The sequence below is a fragment of the Populus alba genome, chromosome 6 (genome assembly GCF_005239225.2).
Source record: "Populus alba chromosome 6, ASM523922v2, whole genome shotgun sequence".
Classification (NCBI taxonomy): domain Eukaryota; kingdom Viridiplantae; phylum Streptophyta; class Magnoliopsida; order Malpighiales; family Salicaceae; genus Populus; species Populus alba.
This window is the reverse complement of record NC_133289.1, coordinates 16,079,958-16,093,049: the sequence shown is the minus strand read 5'-3', so window position 1 is coordinate 16,093,049 and position 13,092 is coordinate 16,079,958. Positions and strand designations below refer to the sequence as shown.

General features: G+C 31.9%; 1 protein-coding gene across 2 annotated transcripts; it reads left to right on the top strand.

The window, feature by feature from the left end:
• Positions 1–8,159: 8,159 nt before the first annotated feature.
• On the top strand, positions 8,160–11,925 carry LOC118058236 (probable alpha,alpha-trehalose-phosphate synthase [UDP-forming] 11). 2 transcript variants are annotated; one of them, XM_035070944.2, is made up of 4 exons: positions 8,160–8,412; positions 8,512–10,469; positions 10,561–10,834; positions 11,283–11,925. In XM_035070944.2, exons 2-4 carry the CDS (start codon positions 8,524–8,526, stop codon positions 11,592–11,594), a joined length of 2,532 nt encoding a protein of 843 aa, XP_034926835.1. In that variant the 5' UTR covers positions 8,160–8,412; positions 8,512–8,523; the 3' UTR covers positions 11,595–11,925. The 2 variants fall into 2 exon arrangements, with proteins under 2 accessions (XP_034926835.1, XP_034926834.1); XM_035070943.2 differs by having other exon boundaries at positions 8,161–10,469.
• The last annotated feature ends 1,167 nt before the right edge of the window (positions 11,926–13,092 follow it).

Here is a 13,092-nt window from a genome sequence, read left to right as displayed (position 1 = left end):
ATTTGCTGTCACTCTTCTGGACTTGGGATGTTCCCGGATAAAACCAGTTCATGCACCAAAAGTAATCTGTTGATACAGGAACCAACATAGCAACAATAACGATGCACAGTTTGTGATTTTCTGGCGATCTTCCATCGTTATGGGTTGACAATGGGATTAATATCGATGGCCCATGAAACCACTCGTCTCTCTGTCTGCAAAGCTTAAAGCTGTATATTTCTAGGCTTTCACTGCCCCTTCTTCTACGTTTCCTTGTATTAAAGCACGTTCAGGATTTTGCAGGCTTAGCAAGCAAAGCCTATCTAGGAGACTGGAATCAAACCCTAAGTTTCAATCTCCTCTATCCATGCAGCTTAATTTATCATGGACATCAGACGCTCCAACTCCTGCTAGTGGACGACAAATATTCAATAACATGATCGCGCAGAAGCTGAAATGATCACGATAAGATAATTTTGAGGTTTCAAGCAACGTCAAGCCTCTTTTTCTATTATTTATTGCGAGCAAATCGCAATCCTAGTAGCAGCTGTATTATTATAGGTTTTTAGCATCTGTAGAGGGTGAATATTGCGGGGAACGCAATCTAGATTCGAAGCCTAAAGTCTTATCCAATGCGTGCTGCGCTTACTCTCCATCAGGGGCCAAGAAACAAAATTATATTTTCAATATACCGAGAGAATTTATTTAATTCTTGTTCATTATAAACTCACATGTAACCTACATTATAAAATCAAATTTGGTAGCCGTGTGTTTTGCTAGAAAGAGACTTGAAATTTCCAATCATGTAGCCTGTAAATTCAGACCAACTTCCTCTTCATGCAGAAAAAAAGGATTGGCTCAACTTAATTGTGGTCCAGTGGTGAAAAAGATTTGTTCTCTTTTATTATATATAGGTTCAAATTTTATTCTTGTGGTACATTATATATTTACTAGACTTGCAGAATATTTAATAAACTTTAAAAATTAGTTATAGTGTGTATAAACTGACCTAAACATTACAAGTTATAAAAAAAAAAAAAAAAAAAAGGATTAGCTCAACCTTGAGGCACATAATTGCCGAGAACAGGAGCAACACGGTAATATTGGCAATAATGGCAGAAAAAGATCATTGATCTTGTTGAAGATTGATCTTTCAAGCAATACGGTAATATTGGCAATAATGGTAGAAAAAGATCATTGATCTTGTTGAAGATTGATCTTTCAAGCACTCTCCTACCGGTCTATAAATAGGATTGGTACCAAACTAGGTGGTGTCTGATGCTATGCCCATCCAACCCTCTAGGAAATTAAGCTTCTAGTAGCCACATTTACTAGATTAGGTCTCCATCCAAAATATAAGCTTAAGAAACACATGTGTATATATATTTGGAAATGTGGTTAAAATTATATTTTTGTTTAAAATTATTTTTTATATATTTTCAAATTGATTTTTCAATATTAAAAATAATTTTTAAAAAAATTATTTTAATATATTTTTAAATAAAAAATATTTTAAATTATAATTATCATCCCGATTCAGATAGATAATAATACATTAAAATCTTATAATGAAATTTGAAAAAAAAAAAAACCTTAATTTTGATATAAAAAACCTTTTTGGAGACTAGAAAAAGAGTTGTTATCTTATGGAATGGGAACATTTTACAATGACTTAATTTTTCTCCCTTTTTTTTAAATATTTTATTTGAACTTTTAATCAAAGTCAAATTTGGCTATTTATTACGAAAAAAAAAAAGAAAGGGAAGGGGTGTTTTGAAGCTGTGGAACACCGATGGAAACAGCTACCTTGGAAGGAACCTCTCTTGTTCAATCAAACATTCAACACTCGAAAAAACAAAGATATGGACATGGACAAACAAATACCACCATCATATGCGAATGAATTAGCAACTTAGAAATTTCGTGTCAAAGTTGGACCTTATGGCCACAACTTCTCCCATTCAAATTTATCAAAGGACACGCCTGATTAATTTCCCTTTTAAATACTTTTCAAAAATATTTTTAACTTGATTAAATATTAAATTAATGGATTTTTTAGTATTTTTTATTGATTTTAATGCCCAAATATAAAAAACAAAAAAAATCTAAATGATTTATTTTAAATATTTTTAAATGATAATCTGTTTAGGAATGTGGTTATAGTTATTTTTTAAAATATTTTTAGTTCTAAAATGTTTTAAAAAAAATTATTTTTAAAATTAGTATATTAAAATGATTTAAAATATATAATTTTTTTTTAATGTTTAATAAAAAAAAAATGATGGGGGCAGTAAATCCAAACGGTGACCGCAGCAGTAAATAAACTATAAAAGCAGACGCGTGCGCCCACCCTTATCCTTTCTTGGTGGGGGCTCCTATCAATTGTTTCATTTCATTTAAAACTATATTATAATATTTATTAACTAAAATATCCACACACACAAAAAAAGACTTCCATTATTTATTTAATGGAGGACTAAAACCCAACTGTGCCTAACTAAAAGTCACGACACATGTGTCATCTAACCATTGGCTTTGCAAATTGACCAAAGAGCTCTTGTACTAATCCTCTGTTGATTCGTGAAGGATCAAGGAAAGGATTGATTTTTTTTTTTTTTGTCGCGTGTGGTTTGGATTCAAAGAACATTCAACATCTCGTTTTTTTTTTTTTTTTTATTTTTTTTTTTGTTCACACGGATCTATGATGGAAATATCAGCTGGAAGACAACTTGGACTGAGTTGGCTTTAGTTCCCATTCAACTCTAGTATTTTTCAAACATGTTTGGTACTAAGGTTTAATTTGTGTTTTTAAAAAAATTTAAATTTTTTTATTTTAAATTAATTTTTTTAATTATTTTAGATCATTTTAATACACTAATATTAAAAATAATTTTTAAAAATAAAAAAAAAATCATCTTAATGTATTTTTAAATAAAAAATACTTTAAACCATAACCATTATTAGAATTTTAAATATACGTCGGATTCTTACCTACCTCGGCAGCAGGCCCTTAAAAACTAGGCTGATGTAATAAATACGGTTCCACAGAATTGATGTTGTAATAAATAAGATAGACTTCGCTGATTGAGAACGAATTTACGTTACGCACATGCATTTGACTGGCCATACGCAGTCGTGGCTAGCTATACCACTTACTTAGAATGAGCTGTCTCTTTTACTGGTTCGTACACGCAAACTTCCCTCAAATTACTTGCATTGAAAAAGAAAAAAACATCACGGCCTCCAAAAGGTTTTTGCAAACCTGGAGAACTGCTCTTCCCATGAATCTGGCCTTTCTCGAATCTGATTTTTCTACAATTTTATTTTCATAGATGATCAAATATTGAGGACGACGAGGACGAGGACGAGGACGAGGACTTGGGTCTTGTAATTAATGACGAAAGCAAACTTAATTCCATGTTAAGACTCTTCTTTATTTGAATGAGCATTATATGTAAGCATGTTTAAGAGTGTAATTAATTGTTTTTTTAAGTATTTTTTGTATTAAAATGTATTATAATAATATTTTTTATTTTTTAAAAAAATTATTTTTAAAATTATCACCTCAAAACAATCCAAACTATATTAAAAATATTAATTTTTAATAATAAAAAAAACCCAACTTTTTATGGAACGTGGTTCCCAAACTATCCTTATCTTTAGAAAGAACCAAAGCCATGCAAGCAAGGAACAAAAACTACCAGCCTAAAAAAACTGTGATTTACATTAAATTAGAAATATGATAATATTAAATGCTGGTGTGGGAGTTTATATATAAATTTTATAACTAAAAGTAGAGAAACCTTTTTTTCTGTGATTACGATATATAAATTTTACAATTATATTATCATTATCTATCATCAAATTTAGTTTATTATTATTATTATTATTAACATGGGTGTTTGAACATGCTTACACGTACCTCGACTAATACTACAAGTTCTAAAGTTAACGATTATATAAGTCTCTAATGACCATGAGCAAACTCGAACTTGTGATTATTAGAAAACAAACTTAATATCTAACCAATTAAACTACTTTTTAAAAATATCAAATTTAGTTTTTTTTTTAAAAAGTGTTGATCATACTAAACTTTTTTCTTGTTAAAGAGTATTTTTTTTCGTGTTTTCAAAATATTTGTTTTAAGAAACATAACTGGCCACTTGAGATTTTATGAAATTCAATTTATATATATGAATTAATTTGATATTTTAAGTAATATCTCAATCAAGTTTGATTCAGAGAAAGTAAGCTACTTCATATATATATATATATATATATATATATATATATATATAAATAAAGGGATAATGCAGTCTATTTATATAATTAATAATAAATGTATAAAACACTACCCCGGCTACTTTTATTTTGGTGATAAACACAGAAACCCCCCACCTTGCACACTCCAATTATCTTTTTTTTTTTTTAAAAAAATATTTATATTTATCAAAATACTAATTATACATAAGTTTACTTGATAATCACAAAAAAAAAAAAGATAAAATGATGAAGAATCCCCTAGACACCGATTTAATAAAATTTGCTTTTAATGATAATTTAAAATTTTAACTTCATTTTTATTTACACATTCTGAAAAGTATATTCCTCTAAAAATAAAAATAAAATATTTTTTTAAGAACCAACCTAGATTTTTACTTGATTGGAAAATATTTTTCACTGATTAAAATTTTTAATCATAAATAAATATAAAAATAATTAAAAATAATTTTAAAAAAATCACTTTTCAAAAATATGTTATGCTCTGCGATCTCTTCAAGCCATGATTATTCTACCATTGAGTTATAACCTAAAATTAACAACACACAAAAAAAAAAAAAATATTTACAACACATCACAAACAAATAACCTAGAATTGTTGGGTTTTTGATAGCAATTAATACAATAAAAACAATAGAAAAAAAAAAGATAAGAACAAGAATGCAAAATTATACTGAATAGAGATTACATAAAAATTCTATTTCAAAATTTTATTATTATATATTTTATCTTCAAGTAGTTTTCTTAAAAACAAGCTAAACAACTTTATTTATACTAAAAAAACAAATTCTAAACAAAAAAAATTATATAAAATCTGAAAAAATAAATAAAAAATCTAAAACCAAATAGGTAAACCAAGAAAAATAAGCAAAATTTGAATAACAACTTATGGGATTCACAGAAGACTTTCCCAATCTTTAATTGATGCAAAAATTTAATTCTATAAAAAACATGACCTATAAAATCTATTAGGAAAATTCTACCTCGATTCACAAGTTGAGTAAAAAATTATGCCCAATAACTTAAGATTGAGCATTAAAAAAAACCTCTTGCATAAAAAAGCCAAGCACGTTTGAGTTTTTAACTTTTATGCCAAGCACACTAGCTTGGCCTTGATTTTATTAAGTCCATTATTTATTTTAATTAGTTTTTTTTAAATATAACTTTCTTGAAATAAAATTATTAAGATTATATTTAAAAATATTATCTAGTAAAATTACTGCTTTTCAATAATAGTGTGAATACTGTTTAAAAAAAAATGTTTATAAATATTGAATTAAAATAAAATATACATTTTTATTTTTTAATTATAATTTTAAACTAATTATTATTTTTTTTTCATTATGATTTTTTTGATTTATTTATTAAGTTTTTTAAAGTATGATAATTGTTTTTTTAAACTTTTCTTCTGATACATATTATCATTGAGAAAGAGAGAAAAAAAGTGAATTTTGATTAAAGAATATATTTTATTTAATTGAGAAATTAAAAGATTAAATAAAAGTAAATTATTAACATGGCTTCGTGTCACCCCTTGGAAAAAACTAATAATATCCAAAGCACACAACACCAAATTATGCAACAAAATTATATATATATATATATATATATATATATTTTTTCTGGGAAGGAAAAAAAGAAGAAGAAAGAAATCGTGAAGTGGGTGCTTTCTCAAGCGCAGATACAACCAAACCTCAAAGACAAGATGCCGCCCACGTTCACGTTTTGACAAAAATAAAATAAAAAACCCCGCCCTCTCTCTCTCTCTCTCTCTCTCTCTCTCTCTCTCTCTCTGTAGTCTTTGTAGATAACGCGGGCCCCACAATTCATGATCCCACGTGGCTGAGGAGGGGGGCCCCCATGAGAGACATCATTCTTAGATAGACTTGGGAAAGGTGGTGATCCTGACACAAACGGTCAGGGTCTACCCCTAAGATGCCACGTAGGATTATAGACCCAATCACGTCATCGATTCCATTTCCTAGCTTTGTACCATTCTTGTGTACAAATTTTAGAATTAGTTTTATCGGAAGAAAAGCGTGTAAAACGCAAGGAAAGGATGCCTGACTGTTGATATTTCCTGTAGTTATTCGAAATTGTGTTTTTAATGGTATTTTATAAAAATATATTTTTTTATTTTGAAAATATTTTTTATTTTAATAATTTTATAAAAAAATAAAAAATAATTTATAAAAAATAAAAAATAATTTTAATAATTTTTCAAGTTTAAAAATACTTTAAAAAAACAATTATTATTTTATTTTTAAAAAGACATATTAGTAGTGTTTTTTTCTTTCTTTAACAACCTCTTCTGCTTTCTTTTTTAGGTTAATTGCCGTGTAATTAAAATTTATACACACACACACACACTTTTTAAGCAAAATGGAAATCTTATATATTTCTCCTACTTAAATAACAAATTTTTACCAATAAAATATTGGTATGCAGTTAAAACATTGTTATATCTTTACAAGGATAAAAACAAAAAATTCGATTCCTAGAAAACATATTTATTGAAAGGGCTAGCTACGAACTCGAAACAAGACTAGTCTTATCATTTAAAAGGGTGTAAGGATACCCGAATAAAAAAAAAATAATAATAAATAACAAATCTCTTATCCTTTTTCTTTTTCTTTAAGCAACAATGACCTTATCCATTATTAATTATTTTTTTTTTGTCATACAACAACAACCTATTCATTTATTCCAATCACATACAAATTACATTTGATCATGTCAATGCTTAAGATCAACCGTGTTCTTCTATTTCATAAAATAAAAAAAGTCTTCTTTTCTTTATTCAACAATAAATCCCAACTATACAAGTAGAATTAGGACCGGTCTAATGCGTTTGTATATCTTTATCCAATGTCTAAACATTAAAAAAGATTGCGACATCCAGCTAATTAAGATGATATATAGATAATCTTCACGTATGAAGACTGGTTATATTATATGATACCTAATTGTTTAAAAAATAAATAAAAAGACAAATGTTTTTATATTAATCTGGACGAGACAAAGCTATTGATGTACGGCAGACGTGTCGAGCAATGAGCGACCTGGGAGCCTTAACAGCCGTTGATACTGTTAAGGAGATGAAGGGAAGCATCCGTGACTTTTGGGTGCTCTTTTGGATTAGATTTTTCTTGGACTTTGGACCACCCGCACACGCCACGTTTCTTTTGTGAGAACTCATCTTTGCAGAGATATTTCATCGAGTAAACTATGTTTTAGCTCCTAAAGACTCAAAAACAATATATTTGGCCAGCCAAATATATGATTTTTTATTTTTTCTATTAATATATTAAAAAATTTAAAAAATATAAAAATTTTAATATTAAATAAAATTCTTTTTAAAATTTTTAGAGACACGGTTCGGAACGACCAGCCCCTGCTACAAAAAATATCATTACACACACACGCACACACAGTGTTAATGTCTATCCAAGATAATTTGTCAGCGTTATAAGTTGCTATCTCTACACGTGCCTACCGTGTAGAGGCCGTGGACGCCTATCTGCTCCCTAGTAGTTCACAGTTTCTGACCGAGTAAGCCTATTATTAAAGCTTAACCACACACGTGTCTTCCTCTTTATTTCCTTACTTTGACAAATATTTCTCTTTTTAAACAAATTTTTTTTTTTTATTAAAAAAAAAAAAGAATACAATGCTGCTGGACTCTGGAGATTCAGAGGAGGGAAAATAAGACAAGGTGATGCTGGAAATATTAATTACATATAAAAAGAAGATCATATCTCAAGATTTTACCTAACTATAAATATATATAACGTGGCCTCTTTATATTTATTGCCCAATCCAGTAACATCCAAAGCCAAAGAGTAACTGAACAGTAGTGCGTAGACCCCACGCAATGCCGATGCCAACCTCAAAGTACAATCTCGACCGTCCAAATCCAGTCATCAATTAATTACACACATATAAATACTACTTCTGCTTCAAGTCGGCCTCCATTTCGTTCTTATCCGCCCTTCCTTCCTTCCTTCCTAATATATTTTCTCTCCGCTCTCTCTCTCTCTCTCTCGCGATAAGGGAAATAAATCAGCCATTGTATATCTTCTCTCTATGTTTTGTTAAATAAATGCCCCTTCTCCCTTTTCTCTTCATTGTTAATCAGCTTCAAAAGAAATAGTATATCTTCTCGTCCCTTTTCTTTGATTTAATTTGTTTGGTTTCTTGATTTAAGATTTTTTAAAAAAACTGAGAATTATGATAACACAATCTTGCAAGGACAATTTGGATATGATTTCGGTCAACGATTTTCGTGTCGTGGACCGAATCCCTCGTATCATGAATGTGCTGGGAGCTCTCTCGGAAATCGAGGTTGGTGAGCATGATGATGAAGGCGTAACCAGTCCTGTCGTGTCCAAGCCGCGCCGAATCATTGTGGCCAATCAGCTACCGATAAGAGGGCACCGTAATGAAGAAACAAAAGGTTGGTCTTTTGAACTTGATAAAGAGAGTCTTGTTTTGCAGTTAAAGGATGGATTTCCTGCAAATTCAGAAGTTTGGTACGTGGGGTTGTTGAAGGTTGATGTTGAAACGAAAGATCAGGAAGAGGTTGCGCGGTTGTTGTTTTCTATGTTTAGATGTGTTCCTGTTTTCTTGACTGATGATCAGAAGAACAAGTATTATCATGGCTTCTGTAAGCACTATTTATGGCCTTTGTTTCATTATATGCTGCCTTTGTCTCCTAGTCGTGGTGGTGTACGTTTTGACAGGTCGCTCTGGGAGGGGTATATAGTAGCTAATAGGTTATTTGCAAACAAGGTTACTGAGATTTTGAGGCATCATGAGGATTCTGTTTGGGTGCATGATTATCATCTTATGGTGCTGCCTGCTTTCTTGAGGAAGAGGTTTAACAGAGTTAAACTTGGCTTCTTCTTGCATAGTCCGTTCCCATCATCTGAGATATTCATGACTATACCTGTCAGGGAGGAGATTTTGAGGTCTCTTTTGAATTGTGATCTTATTGGGTTTCATACTTTTGATTATGCGAGGCATTTCTTGTCTTGTTGTAGTAAGATGTTGGGTATTGATTATCAGTGCAAAAGGGGTTACATTGGCCTGGATTACTGTGGTAAGACTATCAGTATCAAGATCTTACATATGGGAATTCATATGGGACAGCTTGAGTCGGTTTTGAATATGGAGCAGACAGCCACTTTGGCCAAACAATTGAAGGAGAAATTTGAAGGGAAAATTGTAATGGTTGGTGTGGATGATTTGGATTTGCTTAAAGGTATTAGCTTGAAGTTCTCAGCGATGGAGAGACTTTTGGAAATGCGTCCGGAACTGATAGGGAAAGTGGTGTTGGTCCAGATTGCTAATCCGGCTAGAAGTCAGGGTAAGGATGTGCAAGAAGTCCAAAAAGAGACTACTCTTATCGCTCAACAGATCAATCAAAAGTATGGTTACGAAGGTTATCAGCCAATCGTTTTCATTAATGGTCCAGTTAGCACTCTGGAGAAAGCAGCATACTATGCGATATCTGAATGTTGCGTGGTTAATGCTTTAAGGGATGGGATGAATTTGATTTCATACAAATACACTGTTTGTAGGCAAAGCAGCCCTGTTTTAGACGAGGCATTGGGGATTGATGAATCGTATCCAAGGAGAAGTTTCCTAATTGTGTCAGAATTCATTGGATGCTCACCGTCTCTCAGTGGGGCACATCGTGTTAATCCTTGGGACGTAGGTGCTGTGGCCGATGCCATGTATGTGGGTATCCATATGAAGGATGAGGAGAAACATTTGCGCCACGAGAAGCACTATAAGTACATTAGCTCTCACGATGTTGCTTTTTGGGCAAGGAGTTTTGATCTGGACCTTGAGAGGGCTTGCAAAGAGCATTATCTCAAGAGGTATTACAATGTCGGGTTTGGTTTGAATTTCAGAGTTGCTGCTGTGGGAACAAATTTCAGGATGCTCACGACTGAAAGAGTTGTTGCTGCCTATAACAATACAAACAGCCGCTTAATCCTTTTAGACTATGATGGCACTATGATGCCACAGTGTGCTGTTGACAAAACACCCAGAAGTGAAGTTATTTCAATCCTGAATTGCTTATGCAGTGATCCCAAAAACGTTGTTTTCATTGTGAGTGGCAGAGGAAGGGATCCTCTAAGCAAGTGGTTCTCCCCATGTGAGAAATTGGGTATATCAGCCGAGCATGGTTACTTTACCAGGTACTGTCTTGCACATTTCATTAGCTTATGTGATGCATGGATTTGGTGCTTTCTATTTTAGCCCTTGATAATCTTGTTTACCCTGCTTTAGGTGGACGAAGAATTCTCCATGGGAGACTTGCTTGGTGGCAATGGATTGTGATTGGAAAAAGATCGTACAACCTGTCATGGAGCGTTATACAGAGACAACCGATGGGTCTTTCATAGAGCCAAAAGAAAGCGCACTGGTGTGGCACCATCAAGACGCAGACCCTGATTTCGGCAGCTGCCAGGCTAAAGAGCTTCTTGATCACTTGGAGAGTGTCCTCGCTAACGAGCCTGTGGTGGTTAGAAGAGGCCAGCAGATTGTTGAGGTGAAACCACAGGTATGAAACATATTGAACTGTTTTCAACTGGGTAGTTATGTGCAGCCACTGGTGGTTTGATGTTCTGAAAAAAGGACGGAAAGATTTGTTTAAGGTCCATCAAGATAATTTCTGAATTACATTGCGCACATTGAAGTCCAAATGAGGAAACAAATTTGCTTTATGAACGTGAAATTATATGGGCTGTGGTTATTTTGGTATAACTGCAGTTTGTCCAGCGATACAACATGATACTATGTCTATTGCAAAATGAAAGAAGTTATTGTTGGTTGTCTTTGTATCTTTGCATGCCTTTTGTAATTCAAGAGGCATGTGCACTGCTAATTAATGTTGTGTAGGATTTGGTTGTTTCAAGAATGGGAAGTTGGGTTATGATTCTTGACTTCACCTATAAATCTGGAGAAGTAGGGTTATTTATTCCTGACCTATCTTTTTTGGTGAATTTCAGGGAGTGAGCAAAGGTATAGTTGTAGAAAACCTTATTTCAACTATGCGAAGTCAGGGCAAGTCACCGGATTTCCTGTTCTGCGTCGGGGATGATAGGTCCGATGAGGACATGTTTGAGAGCATTGCAAGACTTGTTGACAATCCATCAATACCACCCATTGCAGAAGTGTTTGCCTGCACTGTTGGTCATAAGCCAAGCAAGGCTAAATACTATCTTGATGATACGCCTGAGGTCATCAAGTTGCTTCAAGGCCTTGCTACAGCATCAGTAGGGTCAAAGAATGCACATACTCTCGAAGATGAAGATGTCTAAAATTGACCATAGGGAAACAGATAAATAGGAAAACATGGGCCATCATGAGTTTGGAGTCTCTGGAATTGCTTCATTATCTCATCCATGTTAGGAGGGGGAAGAGGTGTTGGTTTAGGGCTACTCAAATGATACAGCAAGGCTTGTATAGCAGATAGTTTTTCTTTTTTCTTTTACAACCACATGTTCCCTCCGTAACCAGTCATCCATAATCTAAAAATTCACTAGCTGAAATTTACAAGATGACAGAGATTCATGTTCTTTCCTCAATTTGAGGCCAAATTTCATTTCATGACAGCATGTATTTATTTTAATCCAACTTTATTGTTTGATAGATGTAACTATTATATGACAAGAAAAAAGATTTGAGTATTTTGGGATTCTAGAATAGTAAAAAAAAATGATAAAATAATAGTAAAAAAAATATTTTAAAAAATGATATAGTTTAGAGAATCTGCATTTATGATATTGGACATAAAATTCAATAAAAAAAAAATAAAAAGGAAAAAGAGACTATAGCTGAGAGAGAGACTCTCAAATTGAAAATTTATTGGACATTTAATTCAACAAAAAAAAAATGCCAAAGTAAAGAAGAGAGAGACAAACAAAGAAAATTACATTAGAGGCGCATCAAAACTTTAATGATGACATCACTGATACTACTAAAAAGATCTCAACAAGACGAATATAATGATACAAAAATATCATAAACTGTGAATGAAGTGGGCCACAAAAGTCGTTATAATGTATTAGGGCTTACTCGCTTTTGGGTTGCTTGTGTGGCTCACTCCAATCATCGTTGGTGACCTTTCTTGATATCATTGGATTCATCTCATTGAAATCTTTCCAACGATACTAATGATGTCTTCATAGGAGTTTCTTGTGTCTCCGACATCTTTTTCTTTCTTTCTTTTCCTTCTCATCTCTTTTTATTGAATCTTGTATCCAACAATTTTTTATTTTAAAAGTCCTTGTGACATGTGAATTGCAGATGTCATTTACGGCTCTAAATTATACTATTTTTCTAAAAACATTTGCACAATGTTGTTTTATAAAATTCTTTTCATTACTAGAATCCTAAAAAAATAAAAAAGATATACTCTATCAACTATAAATATCAATTTAAAATGCCTTATGCTTTACATGATGAGTTTTCGGGAGTGTTTTGAGATAGTACTAACAATTTATTTTTAAAGTGTTATTTTGCTTATAAATATATTAAAATAATATTTTTTATTTTTAAAATTTATTTTAACATTATCACATTAAAATAATATAAAAATATTAAAAAAAATTAAAATTTTTAAAAACTCTGATTGAAACACCACAAAACACCTTAAAAGGGTTAGCTCCCTCGGATAAATGAATGGGTTTGAAAACCAAAAGAAAGTGGGCGGCTGATTCCGCCACACAACGCACAGAGATAAAGCTTACACAATCAACGAGAGAGATGGATATAGCAAACCAGCAAGATCGGAAGGAAAGAAAATCTTGCAAAATT

What these genes read in the sequence shown, in the direction of transcription:
- LOC118058236 (XM_035070943.2), top strand. Translation starts at nt 8,491, where the DNA reads ATGATAACACAATCTTGCAAGGACAATTTGGATATGATTTCGGTCAAC. An exon ending in GAGCATGGTTACTTTACCAG is followed by an intron (nt 10,470 to 10,560) that starts GTACTGTCTTGC and finishes ACCCTGCTTTAG; the next exon opens with GTGGACGAAGAATTCTCCAT. An exon ending in TTGTTGAGGTGAAACCACAG is followed by an intron (nt 10,835 to 11,282) that starts GTATGAAACATA and finishes GGTGAATTTCAG; the next exon opens with GGAGTGAGCAAAGGTATAGT.